The following is a 20,977-nucleotide window of genomic DNA, read 5'->3' as shown; positions in this document are numbered from 1 at the left end:
GAAGAACACTAAAACACTGGAGTCTTATTTCCTTCTCTGGGAGGAACCTCCTGCTCTCCCCTCGAGAGCACCCCCACAGTCACCTTCAGTAGCCTCTTAGCCCAGGAAAGGCATGGAGCGGGGTTGGGTTGTAGCTATGGGCTGTCTTTGGTGTAGGGGTTGTGTGCTGTCCCACACAGTCTTTACAGCCACCTCCCTCCCAGCTGCAGAGCTCCAAGCATTGAACCTTGAGGTGGTCCAAACCTTTCTGAAGTCAGTGTGTGTGTGTGTCCTCAACTTGGTTTGTGATGCTGAGGAACCGATCTGAGACAGATGGGGGTTCCAACAGCTCCAAACGAAACCCCTCTCCTCTCCCCACGTGTCCTAACGCCTGTTGGCTTTCCCTACTCCTGCAGAGCCATTCTCCAGTATCCAGATTAGCCACTACTGATTTTCCTTGCTCTTTGGTGTGAGTATCACGTGTAACAGTGCTGGCAAAGCTCAGAACCAGCCGCTGGGCATCCATCGGGTTGAGTGGTTTGGGTTTTTCCCTACTCAGATGTTGTACTGGTCTTTGTTCAGCTGCACCCCAGCGTGTTACACGCAGGTTGTAAGGGTGGGCAGGGCTGATCAGTGCCACTGAAAACAATGTGAATAAATGAAGTTAAAAGTCAAGACAACAACAACAAAAGCATTCTAGGGTTTTTTCACTGCTGTTTTTTAACTAGGAAGTTGAAGTCCTCTGTGCTTGTCTGTTTGCTAGGAGCAGTTTGAGACACTGTTACTGTTTTGAAATGCATGCATGTTACAAGATGAGTCTCCAACCAGAGAAAAATAAAAGTAAAACTTTGTGTACGTCTGCTCCTTCCTGCTCTCCTCTTTCAAGTGTCCTCACCGTGCCTCCACAAGGTACGTGCTTGGTTTCAGTCCTCTGTGAACTGGAAAAGTCCTCTGATATGTGTCTGTACAATGGGGGGGGTTAAGTAAGAACTGGTTTAACCAAGTCCTGGATGTAAGAACATATGAATTTGATAGGAGAAGCCAACGCTGCTGTGCTGTCTCAAGGAGATGGGGTTGACTCCTGGGAGCACCACATGTAGGGGGATGATGGGTGGCTCAAACAAAGGTAAGCGCTGCTGCTGTGTAAAACCAAGCTCCTCCTGACAGCTTTAGAGAACTTAATCCTAGTGTTGAGACTCAAGAAAAGGAAAGCTCACTACGGTAGAGGGCTTTATTTAAAAAAGTTCCAAGCAAAGGGGGCTGTGAAGCACAGGATTGGTGCTGGGTTAGTCCATGCGAGCCTTCAGGGTCCTGGTGGTGATCTTGTCTTTTTCACTAGAGGGGAAAGGAGAAAACACCTATTAGTAAACCCACATTTAATACCTACATTCAGATTGGCCCCTCTGCAGTGTGCACAGGTAGTTGGGTTTGCTGGCACAGGCAGGATCATCTGGGCTTGAAGGTGCCTGTTCCAGCCAAGTAAAGCTCATCCTTGTCCTGCTTTGCCCCAAGGGAGCTCCAGCAAGAGCAGTGCCAGGGATGCTCCAGGGAATGAGCCCCATCAGCAAAATGAGCTGCTTCAGAAGTCTGACTGCAGAGCTGGGGAGGTAACGCTCCATCTGGCTGTGGCAAAGAGCATCCCTCTGGGCAGTGCTACTTGTCTGAGGAGCTGCACTCCTAAATACCACCAGGAATGGAGCCAGGGAATCCCTGTGTCTAGGACTGATTTCCAATGTGGCTCCTGCAGCTGGAGCCACAGCCACGAGCTGCAGCAGTGAAGTAAACCACTTAGAATGGACAGAATGTTGTTAAATGATACTGCTGGAAGGAGCGGGATAGGGATACCCTGGCACCAAATTCCTTTAACACATAGCTTGTTGAATTCTACCTCTGTTCTGCAGGGGAAGGAGAGCAGCACTTACATGATGTGCACCACCACTCCCATTCCAGAAATGGCATCTCTGTCCACTGCATTCAGCATGGCCTGTGAGATTGTTTCGAAGAGGTGGTCGGGCTCCTGAGGAACAGAAGCTCTTTTAGTCAGTGTGAAAATGGAATCACAGAATGATGTGGGTTGGAAGGGACCTTAAAGCTCATGCAGTTCCAACCCCCTGCCACAGGCAGGGACATCTCCCACTAGAGCAGGTTGCTCCAAGCCCTGTCCAACAATGTTGGAGCACTGGATTTTGTTCAACCCCCAAAGTATCATCCAAGCTGCTGTAAGATTTTTCCTGCAGTTATAAGCTCCAGCCTCTTTGTTCTCCCATGCTCCTTGGGAAGCACCAATGGACAGAGCTTTTCATCCAACGTATGGATCCCCAGTTCTCCAGTGAGCAGCAGGAGCCTGAATCCAAGAAGAGGAGCCCCACTCACCATGTCGGGCTCCCAGAGGGACTCGCACATGCCATACATCTGCTCCGAGCAGGTCCCACTGACCACAAAGTCATCGGTGATCATGGGGCAGCCGATGAGGTCCAGGGAGCAGATAAAGGGTTCATGTGTTATAGGGTCCAGCCCCGCAATGACCGGTTCTGTGTAGTACGGCCCAAACCTGTGAAGGACAAACAGAGCAGTGAAACCACCTTGATGCAGCTCCAGCTCTGCATCCCATGTGAATATCCAGGCAAGGAAAACATCCCACAGGTGCTTTTGGTGAGGGGAACCTAGAAACACGGTACCATGGCTTCAGCACAGCAAAGAGAACAAAGTGGTACTGCTATAGAGTGTTATTTTGCAAGGAAACTGAAGATGACATCGTCACTAGATTGAAGTCTCCTTTTGCTGTACCATGGGCAGTCACTGCAGGAGCACTCCTCAGCCTCCTGGCTTCTCCAGAATCACATCAGCTCCAGCCACCACGACCTTCACTGATGCATAAACAGCGACTGTTGTTTGACACTTACCGTCTCTCGTAGAGCAGATTGGAAACCATGCTCATAAAAGTCTGAGGTTTGATCTGCCTGCCCTCCTTCAGCTCGTAGAGATTCAGCCTGAACTTCAGTCTCTGGGCACTGCGAGAGAGGAGAATCAGCATTACAGCAGAAGCAGATTCCTTTTCTTTTGCCTTCACCCAGGCATGAACTGTTCTGCTGCACATTGACGGATGCCAGCTCCTGACACCTGCTTGAGACCAGTAGGTATTCCATAGTGGTTTGTGTGGGAAGGGACCTTAAAGCTCCTCCGGCTCCAACCCCTGCCACGGGCAGGGACCCCTTCCCCTAGAGCAGCTTGCTCCAAGCCCCTGTGTCCAACCTGGCCTTGAACACTGCCAGGGATGGGGCAGCCACAGCTTCTCTGGGCACCCTGTGCCAACGCCTCAGCACCCTCCCAGGGAAGAGCTTCTGCCTAAGAGCTCAGCTCAGTCTCCCCTCGGGCAGGTTCAAGCCATTCCCCTTGGCCTGTCCCTACAGGCCCTTGTCCAAAGCCCCTCACCAGGTTTCCTGTCACCCCCTTTAAGTCTTCATAGGGATGGGATCTTAAATCACTTACAGTAACAGAAGGGAGACCAAGCAGTGCCGAACTGACCCCACCTATACCTCCCCCACCAATAACCAAAGCCATTTCTGCTCAACATAAGCTGCCGCTTGAGTCCTTCTTGTCCTCTTGGGGGGCTCGGCATGGGCACACGCGGCAGCCCCACTTACACCGTCTGCACGTCCGTGGCCAGCCCCGCCAATCCAATGTACAGCCTTTCTCCCATCGGGAAAATCTTCTGGAAGTCTGTGGTCACCATCTGCGCCTGAATGCCGAACCGCCGGTCCGCCGCGATGGCCACGCAGCTCTTCCCCTTCATGGCCATGACGGCCCCGCCGTTATAGGACATAATAGACTGGAACAGAGCAGGACGCGCAGGTACGGCCGCGGCCCTGTGGAGGCCTCGGGGGCACCGGCACCGCTCTCTTTAAGCCGCTGCCTGAGGGAAGCCCGCGGGGATGGGACCCCCGCGGGGACGGCCCCCATCCCACCCCGGGGTCCCCCCGCGCCTCGCCTCGCCTCGCCCCGCCGGTCCCCGGGCCCGGTGCTCACCATGGCGCCGGCTCCTGAGACACCGCCAGGCCCCGCTCCGCTCCGCACCGTGCCGCTGCTCCCGCCTCCCCCTCCTTCCCATTGGCTGCCGCCGCGGCTTCCTGTCAAAGCGCCCCTCGCTATTGGTGGTTCGTTCTGAGGCGGGGAGTAGCTGATTGGTTGGTTGCGGAGGCGGGGAGGGAGGGGGGGTAAAAATGAGGAGTCATTGCTAGCGGGGCATGCCGGGACGGTGGAGGACTGGGCGGGAGGGGCGCGCTGGAGGGGGGGCGCGCACAGCTGGAGCCGCAGCTGGGTGTGCACATTGGGGCAACAGCTGGATGTACATATAGGGGTAACCGCTGGGTGTGTACACAGGGGCAACAGCTGGGTGTGCACATAGGGGCAACCGCTGGATGTACATATAGGGGCAACAGCTGGGTGTGCACATAGGGGCAACAGCTGGGTGTGCACATAGGGGCAACAGCTGGGTGTGCACACTGGGGCAACAGCTGGATGTACATATAGGGGCAACAGCTGGATGTGCACACTGGGGCAACAGCTGGATGTACATATAGGGGCAACAGCTGGATGTACACATGGGGCAACAGCTGGGTGTGCACATTGGGGCAACAGCTGGATGTGCACACTGGGGCAACAGCTGGGTGTGCATATAGGGACAGCAGCTGGATGTACACATGGGGCAACAGCTGGGTGTGCACACAGGGGCAACAACTGGGTGTGCACATTGAGGCAACAGCTGGGTGTGCAAACAAGGGCAACAGCTGGGTGTGCACATAGGGGCAACAGCTGGGTGTGCAAACAAGGGCAACAGCTGGATGTACACATGGGGCAACAGCTGGGTGTGCATATAGGGGCAACCGCTGGGTATGCATATAGAGGCAACAGCTGGATGTACACATGGGGCAACAGCTGGGTGTGCACATGGGGCAACAGCTGGATGTACACATGGGGCAACAGCTGGGTGTGCACATTGGGGCAACAGCTGGATGTGCACACTAGGGCAACAGCTGGGTGTGCATATAGGAGCAACAGCTGGGTGTGCACATGGGGCAACAGCTGGGTGTGCACATAGGGGCAACAGCTGGATGTACATATAGGGGCAACGGCTGGATGTGCACGCAAGGATCATGCAGGCACTGGATGTGCATACAGGGGCACACCAAAAGGTGCAGGGCACAGCTGGATGGGCATGTAAGGGCAACAGCTGGATGGGCATGCAGGGGGGTGGTACAGCTGGATGGGAGTTCAAGGGTCATGCAACAGCTGGATGTACATCCAAGGACAACAGTTGCATGTACATGCAGAGGCATGCAGCTGTTGGATGTGCATTCAAGGTTGTGGCACAGCTGGATGTGCCCATGGGGGTATGGCACAGCTGGATGAGCATTGTGAAGGTGGCCTGTGGTTGTGACCAGCACATCACAGGGTGGTGCTGGGGGGGTTCCCGAGGCTAGAGCACCCCCGTCCCTGTCCCCCATATGCCTGGGGAGAAGCTGGGATCACTGCAGGGTCTCCTGGTGGCATCTCCCACCAGCTCAGCCCTACGCAGCCCTGGCATCTTCTGCTGGGCACTGGGAAAATTTGGCCAAACCCAGCTGAATTGAGCCAGGAACTTGAGGAAACCCATCCTGCACCGCACCACCACACTGAGCCCTGGTGTGTGTCCAGCCCTGCACACCCACCACCCACTTCTGCACCTCTGGCACACCCCCTGTGCAGCCAGGGCCAGTGGGGCTCCTCTGAGGGAGCAAAACCCCTCTTTGGACAGTGCTGGCTCTGTGAAGTGACCCTGAAGCAGGGAATCCTGGCACATCCCGGGGAGGGGAAGGAGCCTGGCAAGCGGCTGCGGGGGTATTTTGTACTCCAAGATCAATGGAAAGGGGGATTTGCGCTTTGTGGAGGATTGGATTTCCTTCCCCATCCCCACTCGGCAGCTCTCTCCCCTCTCCGGGAGGAAGACCGGATTAAACGTTTAATTTATGGGAGTGATGTTGTGCCAAAGGGAAAGAGATCCATGTGTCTGGAAACGCTCCCAAATGCACAACAGAGGAGGCTGCCTGGTTCCAATGAGCATCGCAGCCTGTGCAGGGGCCGTTTATCCACGCCGGGACCGAGCCCGGAGGCACAACCCGTCCTGTGGCACTTGTATTCCATTGTCAAAGGTTTCCAGCAGGGATGAAGCCGGAGGCCGCGTTTGGGCTGTGGGGAGAAGGAGCAGCAGATCCTGATGGGGACCCAGAGCCTGGTCCCTCACAGCCCTGACAGTGGGGATGTGATCCGATCCCATCTTCTCTCTTCCCTTCCCCAGCAGGCTCATGTTCTTGGATCGGGAAGGCAGCAGCAATCCCTGGCCCGGAGAGGCCCAGTGCTGCCTTGGCTGCAGGAGCAATTTGGAACAACAGGGATCTTGCTGGCATGGCTTTATTCCCTGGATTAAACCACTAAATTCATGATTTCTGGTATGAAAATCAAATCAGGGCAAGCAGGGAACAAAAATAAACGTTACAAGACTTTGGAAGAGAGGGGGAGTTCAGCACTGCAGCTTCTGGACCCTTTTCAGCTTATTTTTAAGGCAAAACACAGAGTCCGGGTTGAAACAGGCTTCCAAATCTGCTCCGGTTTTGATGTCCCAACATCTTTTGCTGATGGGTGGTGCTGGGATGCAGAGGGACGGCAGGCTGAGCAGCACTGGCTTTGCTCGCACCAGCGGGCTGCTTTCCTTGCACCTCGAAGGAAGCCATGAGCACAGCGGGAGCACCGGGGCCACATCCTGCCGGTGCCCGCGACCGGGCACCGCTGTTACTCCGTGTCCGTTCTTGGACCGGCCCGGTAAAAAGAGGGTAGAGGAAAAAAAAGAGGTGGCCTCGTCCCTGGGTGGGCTCGAACCACCAACCTTTCGGTTAACAGCCGAACGCGCTAACCGATTGCGCCACAGAGACCGCGCTGGGGAGCGCTTCCGCGACCGCTCTACTCAACCCCACCGGCACCGGCATCGAGAACCGGCCACCGGTACCGGCACCGGGGTAGGGGGGGAATCGATCCCGACCGCAGCTGTGTGGAGCAGGGGAGACACCCGTGGGCGCAGGGCCTCGCAGAGCAGCCGGTTCACAGCGGGTGTACGGAACCGCCTCGGTCGCACCGAGAGCGGGCAGGACCCCGCGGGAGCGGCGGACACTGTGGCGCTTCCCGCTCCTCCATCCTTTCCTTTTTGTTTTCCCTTCCTTTTCTTTTATCCCCTCTTTTTCCCCCCCCCCCCCCCCCGCCGCCCCTTCCCCCTTTTTCCCTCCTTTCCCATTCCTTTTTTTACCTCTCATTTCCCTCTATTTTCCTTCTATCCTTTTCCCCCTTCCCCCTTTTCCCCTCCTTTCCCATTCCTCTTTTTTACCCTCTCATTCCCCTCTATTTTTCCTTCCATCCTTTTCCCCCTTCCCCCTTTTCCTCTCCTTTCCCATTCCTCTTTTTTACCCTCTCATTCCCCTCTATTTTTCCTTCCATCCTTTTCCCCCTTCCCCTTTTTCTCTCCTTTCCCATTCCCCTGTTTCTTTCTCTCATTTCCATTTTTCCTTCCACCCCTCTTCTCCCTTTTTCCCTCCTTACCCATTCCTCTTTTTTTCCCTCTCATTCCCCTCTATTTTTCCTTCCATCCTTTTTCCCCCTTCCCCCTTTTTCCCTCCTTATCCATTCCCCTGTTTCTTTCTCTCATTCCCCTCTATTTTTCCTTCCATCCCTTTCCCCCCTTCCCTCTGCTTCCCCGCCTGCCGCGGGCCCTACCGAGCACCGGCCCGCACCGGCCCTCTCCCTTAGGATGCTCCCGCGGGACAAAACCGACCCGGGGAGGGGGTGTTGGGTGCTGGGGTGACAGCGAACGCGGGGACCGGGGACCGGAGCTGCCGCCGGGGACACCCCCCCCCCCCAGCTCGACCTTGGGCCCGTTCCAGCGGCTTTTAGGGTGCAAGGGCTTGAAGGGGAGGGGGGCGGTGAAGGGATGGGGGGGGCGGAGCGGCGGGGGGGGGGGGGGAGCCCCAATCTCGGCCCCTCACTCGCTTCCTCCGCAACACCCCGAAGGAATGAGGTCACGTGGGGCGGGGCGGGGCCTGGCGGCGGCTGGAGGAGGGAAAAAATTAAAAAAAAAATAAAAAAATAAAAAAAAAGGAGGAAAAAAAATTAAAAAAAAAAAAAGAGGAGGAAGGAGGGGGAAAAAAAAAAAGAAAACGGAAAAAAAAAAAAAAGAAAACGAGCAAGGAAAAAAAAAAAAAACGGAAAAAAAAAAAAAAAAAAGGCCCCGTCCGCAGCGCGGAGCCGAACCGAGCCGGGAGCGGGGGGGCGGCCGCGGGGCCGCCGCTGCCGCCGCCACCAGGTAGGGACACGGCCCCGGTCCCCCCCCCCCCCCCCACCGCCGCCACCGCAGCCGGGATCCCCCCCCCCCCTCCCGCTCCCCCTCTCTCCTCTCTCTCTTCCCCCCCCCCCGTGTCCTTTTCTCTCCGCGTTCAAGATGGCCGATGGCCGCCGCCGCCCCCCGCTTTGTGCCATGATGGGGGCACCGGGACCCCCCCACCCCGCGGCGGGCACCGGTGAGGGGCTGCGGGGACCGGGCGGCCCCGGCTCCTTCCTTTGCCTCCCCCCCCACACACACCCAACGCCGGGCCCAAACCGGGAGGAGGGGGGGGGGGAGCATCGGCGGGACCCCCCCCGGGGCGGGCGGAGGGGCCGGGCCGTGTCCCGGGGCTGTCAGGCGGCCCCGGGGTACCAAAGGGCTGCGGGGCACCGGGAGCGCCTCAGCCCCGGTCCCAAACCGTGGGGTCTGTGCGTGTGTTCCGTTCCCCCCCCCCCCCCCCCGGTAAAGCGGAGCCGCGGCACCGGGGAGGACCGGGCTGCAACCGGGGACCCCCGCGGCCACGCGTGTCCGTGCCCGGCGGGTGTCACGCACCGAGCGGGTCCCGCCGTTGGGCCCCGGTTTTTGGGGGGGGGGGGGGGGGTGTCCTGGTGGGGCGCGGGCGCTGTCGGGGGTCTCCGGTTCACGCTCCGGTGCCTCCCCATCGCGTTCCCGGTGCGGGCAGTGCCGGGTGGGGCGGTCCCGGTTCATTTCCCGTGCTCGCCGCCGCCGCCGGTGGGTCCCGCGGGGAAGGGGGCGGCCGGTGGGGTCCAAGTTACCGGTGACTTTGGAGCGTCCTTCCCTACCCGTGCCTGGGGGGGAGAACGGGGCAGAGCCACCGCCCACGGAGACAAAAGACCCCGAAAGCCGGGACTGAGGGGGGACCCGCTCCGGTGCCGGGACGGGGCGGCCCCGAGGGCTCCGGTGCTGCGGCCGGTCCCGGTGCCTGGATGGGGGGGGGGGGGAACCGGGGCTTTGTTCACCCCCACGGCAGGAAATCGCGGTTGTTATCGCCCGGTTCATTAGAACCGGTTTGCGCCGGTGGCTCCGGTTCACACCCCCCCCACAACCGCCGAGACCGGGGCGGCCATTGCGGGTACCGGGAGCGGCAAAATCCACCCAAAACGCAGCCGGTGCCCGGTCCCCTGTTGGGGGTCGGTGTGAAGCCGGGCACCGACAGCCCCCCCCCCCCCCTCATCATTGGGTTGCCCCAAGGGAGCTGAGCCGGGGGGGGGCTGGAGCTTCCCAGACACCCTGCGGGTCATGGGACCGTCTCTGCAAGGGGACCACAGGGCTTGGCTTGTTCCGTGTCCCTCAGCACAGGGGACCTTGTGGATTCTCTGTCCCGGTCCCCATGGCATCCCATCCCTGCAGCCTCTCCATCCCGGTCCCCAAGGCATCCCATCCCTGCACCCTCTCCATCCCGGTCCCCATGGCATCCCATCGCTGCAGCACCTCCATCCCGGTCCCCATGGCATCCCATCCCTGCAGGACCTCCATCCCGGTCCCCATGGCATCCCGTCCATGCAGCATCTCCATCCCAGTCCCCATGGCATTCCTGCAGCATCTCCATCCCGGTCCCCATGGCATCCCATCCCTGCAGCATCTCCATCCCGGTCCCTATGGCGTGCCATCCCTGCAGCACCTCCATCCCTGTCCCCATGGCATCCCATCCCTGCAGCCTCTCCATCCCAGTCCCCATGGCATCCCATCCCTGCAGCACCTCCATCCTGGTCCCCATGGCATCCCATCCCTGCACCCTCTCCATCCCAGTCCCCATGGCATCCCATCCCTGCAGCATCTCCATCCCGGTCCCTATGGTATCCCATCCCTGCAGCACCTCCATCCCAGTCCCCATGGCATCCCATCACTGCAAGACCTCCATCCCGGTCCCCATGGCATCCCGTCCATGCAGCATCTCCATCCCAGTCCCCATGGCATTCCTGCAGCATCTCCATCCCAGTCCCCATGGCATCCCATCCCTGCAGCCTCTCCATCCTGGTCCCCATGGCATCCCATCCCTGCACCCTCTCCATCCCAGTCCCTATGGCATCCCATCCCTGCAACCTCTCCATCCTGGTCCCCATGGCATCCCATTCCTGCAGCCTCTCCATCCCGGTCCCCAAGGCATCCCATCCCTGCAGCCTCTCCATCCTGGTCCCCATGGCATCCCATCCCTGCACCCTCTCCATCCCAGTCCCTATGGCATCCCATCCCTGCAACCTCTCCATCCTGGTCCCCATGGCATCCCATTCCTGCAGCCTCTCCATCCCGGTCCCCATGGCATCCCATCCCTGCAGCCTCTCCATCCTGGTCCCCATGGCATCCCATTCCTGCAGCCTCTCCATCCCGGTCCCCAAGGCATCCCATCCCTGCAGCCTCTCCATCCCGGTCCCCATGGCATCCCATCCCTGCAGCCTCTCCATCCCAGTCCCCATGGCATCCCATCCCTGCAACCTCTCCATCCTGGTCCCCATGGCATCCCATTCCTGCAGCCTCTCCATCCCGGTCCCCAAGGCATCCCATCCCTGCAGCCTCTCCATCCCGGTCCCCAAGGCATCCCATCGCTGCAGCATCTCCATCCCGGTCCCCAAGGCATCCCATCCCTGCAACCTCTCCATCCTGGTCCCCATGGCATCCCATCCCTGCACCCTCTCCATCCCAGTCCCTATGGCATCCCATCCCTGCAACCTCTCCATCCTGGTCCCCATGGCATCCCATTCCTGCAGCCTCTCCATCCCGGTCCCCATGGCATCCCATCCCTGCAGCCTCTCCATCCTGGTCCCCATGGCATCCCATTCCTGCAGCCTCTCCATCCCGGTCCCCATGGCATCCCATCCCTGCAGCCTCTCCATCCTGGTCCCCATGGCATCCCATTCCTGCAGCCTCTCCATCCCGGTCCCCATGGCATCCCATCCCTGCAACCTCTCCATCCTGGTCCCCATGGCATCCCATTCCTGCAGCCTCTCCATCCTGGTCCCCATGGCATCCCATTCCTGCAGCCTCTCCATCCCGGTCCCCAAGGCATCCCATCGCTGCAGCCTCTCCATCCCGGTCCCCATGGCATCCCATCCCTGCAACCTCTCCATCCTGGTCCCCATGGCATCCCATCGCTGCAGCCTCTCCATCCCAGTCCCCAAGGCATCCCATCGCTGCAGCATCTCCATCCCGGTCCCCATGGCATCCCATCCCTGCAACCTCTCCATCCTGGTCCCCATGGCATCCCATTCCTGCAGCCTCTCCATTCTGGTCCCCATGGCATCCCATCCCTGCAGCCTCTCCATCCTGGTCCCCATGGCATCCCATCCCTGCAACCTCTCCATCCTGGTCCCCATGGCATCCCATCCCTGCAGCACCTCCATCCCGGTCCCTATGGCATCCCATCCCTGCAGCATCTCCATCCCGGTCCCCATGGCATCCCATCCCTGCAGCATCTCCATCCTGGTCCCCATGGCATCCCATCCCTGCAGCATCTCCATCCCTGCAACATCTCCATCCTGGACCGTGTGGCTTTTCCATCCCAATCGCCATGGTGTCTCCGTCCCTGCAGCATCCCCATCCCAGACACTGTGGCATCCCCATCCCTGCAGCATCTCCGTCCCGGTCCCTATGGAATCTCCATCCTGGTCGCTGGGGTCCCCATCGCTGCCCAGCTGCTTCTGGGCACTCCATGGTGGCCAAATGAGATGAGAGACCCAGTCCGGAGCCCTGGGGAAGCACTGGGAGCACTGGGAGCCGGGGGCAGCTTCCTCAGCCTGGCATGGACCTGTACACACCGCTCCATGCACAGCCCTGAGCACCCCCCCCAGACCCACAGCCTTGCACACCCCTGCACACCCTTACACACCCACACGTGCACCCCGCTGGCTCCCCGGCTGTGGGGTTCACCCCATCCCTCGGTGCTTCTGACTGTTGGCCGTTGGGTGTCAAGCGGCCCGTGACCCTGCCCCATAGCAGACCCCGTGCGAGCGCCCGTGTGCGGGTGTACACGTACACCCCTGCGTGTGTGTGTGTGTACATACATCACGTGTGTACACAGGCCACACGTGTGCGTGTGTCTGCTCGCTGTGGGTGCGTGGGGTGTTGCCTCTGCCATCGCACCCGTGCACAAACCTGGGGGTTCTGTTCCCCTCTCGCCCTCGCCTCGCATGGGTGCAATCATGGCCCGGTCCCTCGCCAAGTATCAGGGTTGCCATGGAAACAATAAAACTGCAGTGATTTGAGGCTCCGGCTCCGCTGTCTCCCGTTGTAAACGTGGAAGTGCCGGAGCGCACGGGCAGCGAAACAGAGCTACGCTGTGTGTGTGTGTGTGTGTGTACACGTGTGTGTGTGTGCGTGTGTGTGTGTACACGTGTGTGTGCGTGTGTGTGTGTACACGTGTGTGTGTGTACACGTGTGTGTGTGCATGTGTGTGTGTGCATGTGTGTGTGTACACGTGTGTGTGTGCATGTGTGTGTGTGTGTACACGTGTGTGTGTGTACACGTGTGTGTGTGCATGTGTGTGTGTACACGTGTGTGTGTACACGTGTGTGTGTGCATGTGTGTGTGTGTGTACACGTGTGTGTGTGTACACGTGTGTGTGCATGTGTGTGTGTGTACACGTGTGTGTGTGTACACGTGTGTGTGTGCATGTGTGTGTGTGTACACGTGTGTGTGCATGTGTGTGTGTGTACACGTGTGTGTGTGTGCGTGTGTGTGTGTACACGTGTGTGTGCGTGTGTGTGTGTACACGTGTGTGTGTGTACACGTGTGTGTGTGCATGTGTGTGTGTGTACACGTGTGTGTGTGCATGTGTGTGTGTACACGTGTGTGTGTACACGTGTGTGTGTGCATGTGTGTGTGTGTACACGTGTGTGTGTGTACACGTGTGTGTGCATGTGTGTGTGTGTACACGTGTGTGTGTGTGCATGTGTGTGTGTACACGTGTGTGTGCGTGTGTGTGTGCATGTGTGTGTACACGTGTGTGTGTACACGTGTGTGTTTGCGTGTGTGTGCGTGTGTGTGTGTACACGTGTGTGTGTGTACACGTGTGTGTGCGTGTGTGTGTACACGTGTGTGTGTGTACACGTGTGTGTGTGCATGTGTGTGTGTGTACACGTGTGTGTGTACACGTGTGTGTGTGCATGTGTGTGTGTGTGTACACGTGTGTGTGTGTACACGTGTGTGTGCATGTGTGTGTGTGTACACGTGTGTGTGTGTGCATGTGTGTGTGTACACGTGTGTGTGCGTGTGTGTGTGCATGTGTGTGTACACGTGTGTGTACACGTGTGTGTGTGCGTGTGTGTGCGTGTGTGTGTGTACACGTGTGTGTGTACACGTGTGTGTGCATGTGTGTGTGTACACGTGTGTGTGTGTGTACACGTGTGTGTGTGCATGTGTGTGTGTGTGTACACGTGTGTGTGTGCATGTGTGTGTACACACGTGTGTGTGTACACGTGTGTGTGTGCATGTGTGTGTGTGTGTACACGTGTGTGTGTGTACACGTGTGTGTGCATGTGTGTGTGTGTACACGTGTGTGTGCGTGTGTGTGCATGTGTGTGTACATGTGTGTGTGTACACGTGTGTGTGTGCGTGTGTGTGCGTGTGTGTGTGTACACGTGTGTGTGCGTGTGTGTGTGCATGTGTGTGTACACGTGTGTGTGTGTCTGTGCACACGTGCGTTTGTGCACGTGTGTGTGCGTGTGTGCACATGTGTGTGTGCGTGTGTGCGCGTGTGTGCGTGCGTGTACACGTGTGTGCGTGTGTGTTCGTGTGTGCGCGTGTGTGTACACGTGTGTGTTCACGTGTGTGCGTGTGCTTACACGTGTGTGTACACGTGTGTGCACGTGTGTGCACGTGTGTGTGCACATGTGTGCGTGTTTAAGCACATGTGTGCATGTGTGTACACGTGTGTATGCGTGTGTGCGTGTGCGTGCACGTGTGTGCACCTGTGTGCGTGGGTGTGCGTGCATGTGTGTGTACGTGTGCGTGTGTGTACGTGCGTGCACACGTGTGTGCGTGTGTACGCGTGTGTGTGCACATGTGCGCATGTGTGTGCCCACATGTGTTTGCACGTGTGTGCATGTGTGAACACGTTTGTGTGTGTGCAAGTGTGTGTGCCCATGTGTGTGTGTGCGCATGTGTGTGTGTGTGCCCACGTGTGTGTGTGCACATGTGTGCGTGTGTGCATACGTGTGTGTGTGCCCACAAGTGTGTGCACATGAGTGCATGTGCACACGTGTGTGTACCCACGTGTGTGTGTGCATGTGTGCACATGTGTGTGTGTGCCCACAAGTGTGTGTGCACATGTGTGTGTGTGCGTGCACAGGCAAGGGCCTGGCTAACGGGTGCCTTGTCCCCTCTCCAAGGTGCCTTAGCCATAGCGGGACCCACTTGGGGACCCCCAGTGCGATGGAGCCATGGGGCAGAGGGAGCCTGGCTGCACAGGGTGGGCCCCACTGATCCCATCCTGACCCACTGAGGGGGTCCCGGGCTGTTTCCCTGCAGGGGGGATCCCTCGCGGAGCTGCTCCAAAATGCACAGGACCACCAGGATAAAGATCACCGAGCTCAACCCACACCTGATGTGCGCCCTGTGCGGCGGCTACTTCATCGACGCCACCACCATCGTGGAGTGCCTGCACTCCTGTGAGTGCCCCCGGCTGCACCCAGGGGTGCCCCAAGCCCCAGCAGGGGTGGTTGTGCCGCTCCGAGACGGTGCCCGAACCCATTCTGATGCTGCATGGAGCTGTGGGGTGATGGATGCGGGGCAGGGGTGCTGGCGGTGTGGGGCACAGGGGGGGGCTCTGTGTGTTTGTCCATCCCCTCACACCGAGTCTCTCCCCGCAGTCTGCAAAACCTGCATCGTTCGCTACCTGGAGACGAACAAGTACTGCCCCATGTGTGATGTGCAAGTGCACAAAACCAGACCCCTCCTCAGCATCAGGTGAGCTCTGGGGGCTCAGCAGCCACCCCGGGGGGCACGGCGGTGGGGCTGAGCAGGGAGCAGTTGCGTCGCTCACGGTGTGAAACCTCCTTGCTCCTGGCCGTGCGCCCCGCTGCAGTGGGGATTCCGGGTGCTCTCCGGGTGGAGGGGGAATGGGGATGGTGGGAAATGGCACCATGGAGGGAATAGGAGTCAGGGACAGCTGTGGGGCAGCAGGAGGTGTCTGGGGCAGGAGCCAGATGGTTGCCCTGTGCCCGTGCCTGCACATCCCAGACCGCATCCATCCATCCGTCCATCCCTCTATCCATCCATCATCCGTCCATCCATCCATCCATCCATCCATCCCTCTATCCATCCATCATCCCTCCATCCATCCATCCATCCATCTATCCATCCATCCATCCATCCATCCATCCCTCCATCCCTCCATCCCTCCATCCCTCTATCCATCCATCCATCCCTCTATCCATCCATCATCCCTCCATCCATCCATCCATCCATCTATCCATCCATCCATCCATCCATCCATCCCTCCATCCCTCCATCCCTCCATCCCTCTATCCATCCATCCCTCTATCCATCCATCCATCCATTCATCCATCCATCCATCCATCCATGCATCCCTCTATCTATCCATCCCTCTATCTATCCATCCATCCATCCATCCATCCATCCATCCATCCATCCATCCATCCATCCCTCTATCCATCCATCATCCCTCCATCCATCCATCGATCCATCCATCGATCCATCCATCCATCCATCCATCCATCCATGCATCCCTCTATCTATCCATCCATCCATCCATCCATCCATCCATCCATCCATCCATCCCTCCCTCCCTCCCTCCCTCCCTCCCTCCCTCCATCCATCCATCCCTCTATCTATCCATCCATCCATCCATCCCTCTATCCATCCATCCATCCCTCCATCCATCCATCCATCCATCCATCCATCCATCCATCCATCCATCCATCCATCCATCCATCCCTCCCTCCCTCCCTCCCTCCCTCCCTCCATCCATCCATCCATCCATCCATCCCTCCCTGCATCCCGCAGTCCCACCATGCATACTTTAACCTGGGACCTTCCTGTGCTTTCTAACTCCCTTTTCTGTCCCCCGTGGGTGCTGTGTCCCCCGGGGGGTACCAGCCTGGCAGTGCAGCAGTGCAGGTGCCTTCACACCCGCGTGCCCTGGCTGGGAAAAGCCAGACTCATCCTGCCTCAGTTGTGGAATTGGCTCTGCAGGTGGTTGGCATAGAAACCACGAAAGGCTGCAGTACATCGCTGGGGTGGTTTTCTAGCCTCTGTGTTTTTAGCCTTTTCCATGTAAATCCGTTTCTGTAGTAACACTTTTTCTGCCTTTTCCTTTCTATTTTTTCCTGCTTCACTATGAAATATTTACACTCTGGCTCCTACTGCTCCCTCCCGGAAACACCCCTGTCTGCATGCAGAGATGGATCCCATCATGGTGCCCTGCCATGTCCTGCTGGGGGGCAATGTGGGGCACGTGTGGGCCTGGTCCAGATGCGATGCTATAGAGAAGTCTGTGCCCATCAGGGCCTCGCTTTCCCCTTTACTTCCCCAACCGGTGCCGTGGATGCTGTGCCCCATTTCCCCCATGTCCTTCGGCCCCACACTGATGCTGAATGGGTCTGACTCTCCCCCTGGGCAGGCTCTGGCTGGTGATTGAGCTGCCAGGCCAGCAGCCGAGGCTGCTTTGCCATCAGCTGGCTGCAAATCATAAAGGGAACGCCCTGGGTACGTGCTGGAACTCAAATCACAGCGGGGGCCTCGTGTGTTGACATCACCCAGCACCGAGGGATGAAGGACGCGGCTGGGCTAACAACACTACAGGGTCTGGTCATTTGGTTTGCTTTAAAGGCCATGGGAGCAATTGCAGACGTCCTTTACCTTCCACCATCGCCACGGCTCCTGCTTGGGTTGGGGGGTGATTTCCTTCCTGATTTGCCTGAGCTGCTGGGCTTCGCTTGCGCCGCATCCTCCTCCTGCAGCAGCCTGAGCCCGAGCCTTGAGTGAAGCCCCGCTCCCACCTCCGTGCCTTGAGTTCCGTGGCTCCTCAAGTGCTTTGCAAGCTCCTGCCTTGAGATGGTTGCGGTTTAGAGCCCGCTTTGTGCTCTCCCTGCCTTTGGATGCTGCCCTGCATCCCCCTTACGATGGAGGGGAGTCAAAGCCTGAGCCTGAACCGCAGCCTGCTCCAGAAGTAGACTGGGATGGAAACTCAGGCGTGCAGGGACACTTGCTGATCCCTGTTAAGTTCTCCGTGTGGTGGTGTGGTTGTTTTGAGGGCTGAAACGGATCCTGGCCCCCGAATCCCACACATCTACAAGGAGTTTGGAGCTGGTTTTCTCTCTTTTCCCAGCTTGAACCCTTACAGTGAGCATGAGGCTGGATGGGTTTGAGCTGGGATCGCCATGGGTTAGGGAGTTGGGGGTCTGCGCTGGGAGATGGGGGGAAATAGCATCCGGGCTGGCCTGGGGCAGCCCTGGAAGCAAACTGCTCCCTATTCCAGCTCATTTCCCCCTCTTTTCCTGTTTCTTTGCCCACCTCAGGTCGGACAAAACCCTTCAGGACATCGTGTACAAACTGGTCCCGGGGCTTTTCAAAGGTACCACCATGGCCAGTTATCATTGTGTGGGTCTGGGGTTGGTTGTAATTCAATCCCATCCACCAGTGAGGCTGGTCCCCACGCACCCCCCTATCCTTGGGGCTGGGACAGGAGGATAATGCTTGGTGTGAACAGACAGGGATGGCTCCATCCGGACAGCGCCCATCGGCTGCTGGGGGCAGCCACAAAGCAATGCTGGGAGCCACTGCCCTCCTATGGGGTCCTATGGGCAGCCTGTGCTGGGGCTGCTGGTCGGGAGCAGGCACTCAGCACCCATCTCCCCTTGGTGTGGTGGTTTCCCCCTCACCTTCCTCCTCCCTTCTCCCGCAGATGAGATGAAGAGGAGACGCGACTTCTATGCAGCCTACCCCGTGGCAGAGGGTGAGTGTCAGCCCCAGGGACCCCCAGCACCCCATCTGTGCCCCCCCCACACCATGGCTCAGCCTCTCCCTCCCTCTGCCTCCTGTAGTTCCCAATGGGTCCAATGAGGATCGCGGGGAAGTCTCCGAGCAGGACAAAGGGAACCTGACAGATGATGAGATTGTCAGCCTGTCCATAGAGTTCTATGAAGGGTCAAGGTACCATTTTCTGGTTACTCCCAGTTTGGGGCTGTGAATGAGCTCTCACCTTTTCTTCCTGCTCCGGAGATGGAGCTGAGGCCATAGAATCACAGAATGGTTTGGGTGCTCCAAGCCCCTGTGTCCAACCTGGCCTTGAACTTGGGATGGAGCAGCCACAGCTTCTCTGGGCACCTCTGAGAGGTGAACTGGTGGTGGCTGACATGGCCCTGCATGGGGCCAAGTACCCTGGGATGCTTGAATGGCCAGAGGAGCACCCAAACCCCATCTGCCCTGGTCCCGCATCCTGCATCCTCTGTGGGTGCTTGCTGTGGCAGCGGCATCCCTGTATCCCCCGGTGGCAGAGCCCAAGGGCTGCCACATCCCCAGTCCCAGCGATGGCCTCCAAGGATGTCAGCAGCATCCAGGGCAGTGGGATTCAGGGAATGTGGGTGCCTGGGCAGCGGTTGCAGCGCACGGGGTTGGAAATGGCAGCAACTGCGTGGGGGAAGCCAGAGCTTGGCTGAAGGTCATTGATGTTCCTCCTCCATGGACAGCCCTTCTGATGGGGTATTGTTTCTCCCTGCCTTTTAATTCCTTCCATAAACCTCATCCCGAGTTTTCTTTCCTTATCCCCCTAGAGAAGAGAAGAAGGGGAGCATTGAGAACGGGGACCTGGAGAAGGAGAAGGTGAGCGTGGTGGGACCACTGTGTCTGGCTGCCTCCGGGGCTTTTGGGGTGGGGAGGGAAGAGGGAGATGGGAGCTGCCCATTTACTTGCACATGGACTCAGCAAGGCCTCTCGGTCCCCAGAAGAACGGGCTGCGGTTCCTGCGCTGCCCGGCTGCCATGACTGTCATGCACTTGGCCAAGTTCCTCCGCAACAAGATGGATGTTCCCAGCAAGTACAAGGTGAGCTCGGGCTTGGGATGCGCTCCGGTGGGCTCGGAGGAAGGGGGATGCTGTTTGGCTGCATCCTCTGCTAACACGTTCACCGTGCTTCGCTTGCTCTGCTTTGTGCAGTGCAGCCCCACATCTCAAAGGGATCCGGCCTTTACTGTGGGTCCTGTCTCAATGGGGATGGTCCTCAAGCCAAAGCAGGGCTGGAGCTGCAGCAGCACCATTGGGGATGGCAGAGCCCAATGAGCTGCTCTGGGGTGGGGGGGGGTGCTCGTGGTGCCTCTGTCCCCATGCCAAAGGGTTGACCCTGTCCCCTGCACCAGGTTGAAGTCCTCTATGAAGATGAGCCCCTGAAGGAGTATTACACCCTGATGGACATCGCCTACATCTATCCCTGGAGGAGGGTAAGCGCAGTTGCCTCTTTCCCTGCTATGGGGATGGGCACTGGGGGGGCTTGTGTTGGAGGAAAGCTTGGACAAGCAGTCCTCGAGGGGAGGGCTGAGGGCATGGGGAAGCGTCAGCATGGAAGGAGTTAGGAACTGAAGAACTTCAAAATGGAAAAGCTTCAAAATTGAAGAGCTTTAAAATTGAACTTAAAAAACTGAAGAACTTCAACATTAAAGTTGAAGAGCTTTAAAATCGAAGAGCTTTAAAATTGAACTTAAAAAATTGAAGAACTTCAACATTAAAGAGCTTTAAAATTGAAGAGCTTTGGAACTGAAAAGCTTAAGAATCAGAGCTCAAAACTTGGGGCACTTCCGTGCATAAACCCCACGAGCTTTTCCTTGCAAAGGTTTTTGCTCCTGATGGGCTTTTTAGGAGGCTGCGGGATGCTGCTCACGCTTCTCTCCCTGTATCCCCAGGGCAGGCTGGAGGGCTGGTGCCCATCGGCAGTGCCGCAGGGTGCCGGGTACCACCCCTCTCCCCCTTTTTCCCCCCCCCTTCCCTTGCAGAACGGCCCCTTGCCCCTGAAGTACCGCGTCCAACCGGCCTGCAAGCGGCTCAAGCTCTCCCAACCCATCACCCCCGAGGGCACCAACACCAGCGGCGCCTCCGAGTGCGAATCGCTCAGCGACAAAGCCCACAGCCCGGCCACGCTGCCGGCCACCTCCTCCTCCCTGCCCAGCCCGGCCACCCCATCCCACGGCTCCCCCAGCTCCACCGGCACCGGCCCCGCGCTCAACGGCTCCTCGAACTGCCACCCGCCGCCCGCCGCCCGGTGCCGCAAAGCGACTGTCAACGGCAGCACGGCCTCGGCCTTGACCTAAAGCAGCGGGCGGACAGGGGACTCCTGCCTGGCTTTTCTAGAGCTCTATATATTATATATATACCTATAGATGTGTACAGAGGGAGAACGACGAACGGAAGCGAAACAAGACAAATTATACGTACTTATTTTCTACCGAGCGACCGGATTAATTTAAAGTGCAAATACGACGCATAAAGGTGGTGGAATATTTTTAAATGATTTTTTTTTTCTTTTCCTTTCCCCCCCCCCACCTCCTTTTTCCCTTTCCTTTTCCTTTGGGTTTCACTGATGTAGCTGCATGCCAGAGCTGGGAGCCGCTGCTGCCTTCCTTGCTCAGTTTCT

General features: G+C 58.2%; 2 protein-coding genes and 1 non-coding gene across 5 annotated transcripts; 1 reads left to right on the top strand and 2 right to left on the bottom strand.

Moving 5' to 3' along the window:
* Positions 1-1,196: 1,196 nt before the first annotated feature.
* Positions 1,197-4,042, bottom strand: PSMB3 (proteasome 20S subunit beta 3). Its single transcript, XM_062629798.1, has 6 exons — positions 4,006-4,042; positions 3,624-3,808; positions 2,883-2,990; positions 2,353-2,530; positions 1,902-1,996; positions 1,197-1,314 (listed from the first exon to the last, which is right to left on the bottom strand). The coding sequence occupies exons 1-6, from the start codon at positions 4,006-4,008 to the stop codon at positions 1,266-1,268; spliced, it is 618 nt and encodes a 205-aa protein (XP_062485782.1). The 5' UTR covers positions 4,009-4,042; the 3' UTR covers positions 1,197-1,265.
* A 2,828-nt stretch (positions 4,043-6,870) lies between these two features.
* Positions 6,871-6,944, bottom strand: TRNAN-GUU (transfer RNA asparagine (anticodon GUU)). Its single transcript has one exon. It is a non-coding gene; the product is annotated as a tRNA-Asn (tRNA).
* A 52-nt stretch (positions 6,945-6,996) lies between these two features.
* PCGF2 (polycomb group ring finger 2) lies at positions 6,997-20,851 on the top strand. 3 transcript variants are annotated; one of them, XM_062629795.1, is made up of 10 exons: positions 6,997-7,014; positions 14,864-15,003; positions 15,205-15,301; positions 17,875-17,930; positions 18,261-18,311; positions 18,400-18,508; positions 19,129-19,177; positions 19,300-19,398; positions 19,710-19,790; positions 20,340-20,851. In XM_062629795.1, exons 2-10 carry the CDS (start codon positions 14,892-14,894, stop codon positions 20,652-20,654), a joined length of 969 nt encoding a protein of 322 aa, XP_062485779.1. In that variant the 5' UTR covers positions 6,997-7,014; positions 14,864-14,891; the 3' UTR covers positions 20,655-20,851. The 3 variants fall into 3 exon arrangements, with proteins under 3 accessions (XP_062485779.1, XP_062485781.1, XP_062485780.1); XM_062629797.1 differs by lacking the exon at positions 6,997-7,014 and adding an exon at positions 8,243-8,362; XM_062629796.1 differs by lacking the exon at positions 6,997-7,014 and adding an exon at positions 8,251-8,362 and having other exon boundaries at positions 19,303-19,398.
* Positions 20,852-20,977: the final 126 nt, after the last annotated feature.

The sequence above is a fragment of the Pezoporus occidentalis genome, unplaced genomic scaffold, assembly GCF_034315485.1.
Source record: "Pezoporus occidentalis ecotype Australia unplaced genomic scaffold, CSIRO_AGI_Poc_V1 ctg341, whole genome shotgun sequence".
NCBI classification, from domain to species: domain Eukaryota; kingdom Metazoa; phylum Chordata; class Aves; order Psittaciformes; family Psittacidae; genus Pezoporus; species Pezoporus occidentalis.
This window is presented reverse-complemented; position numbering and strand designations above follow the sequence as displayed.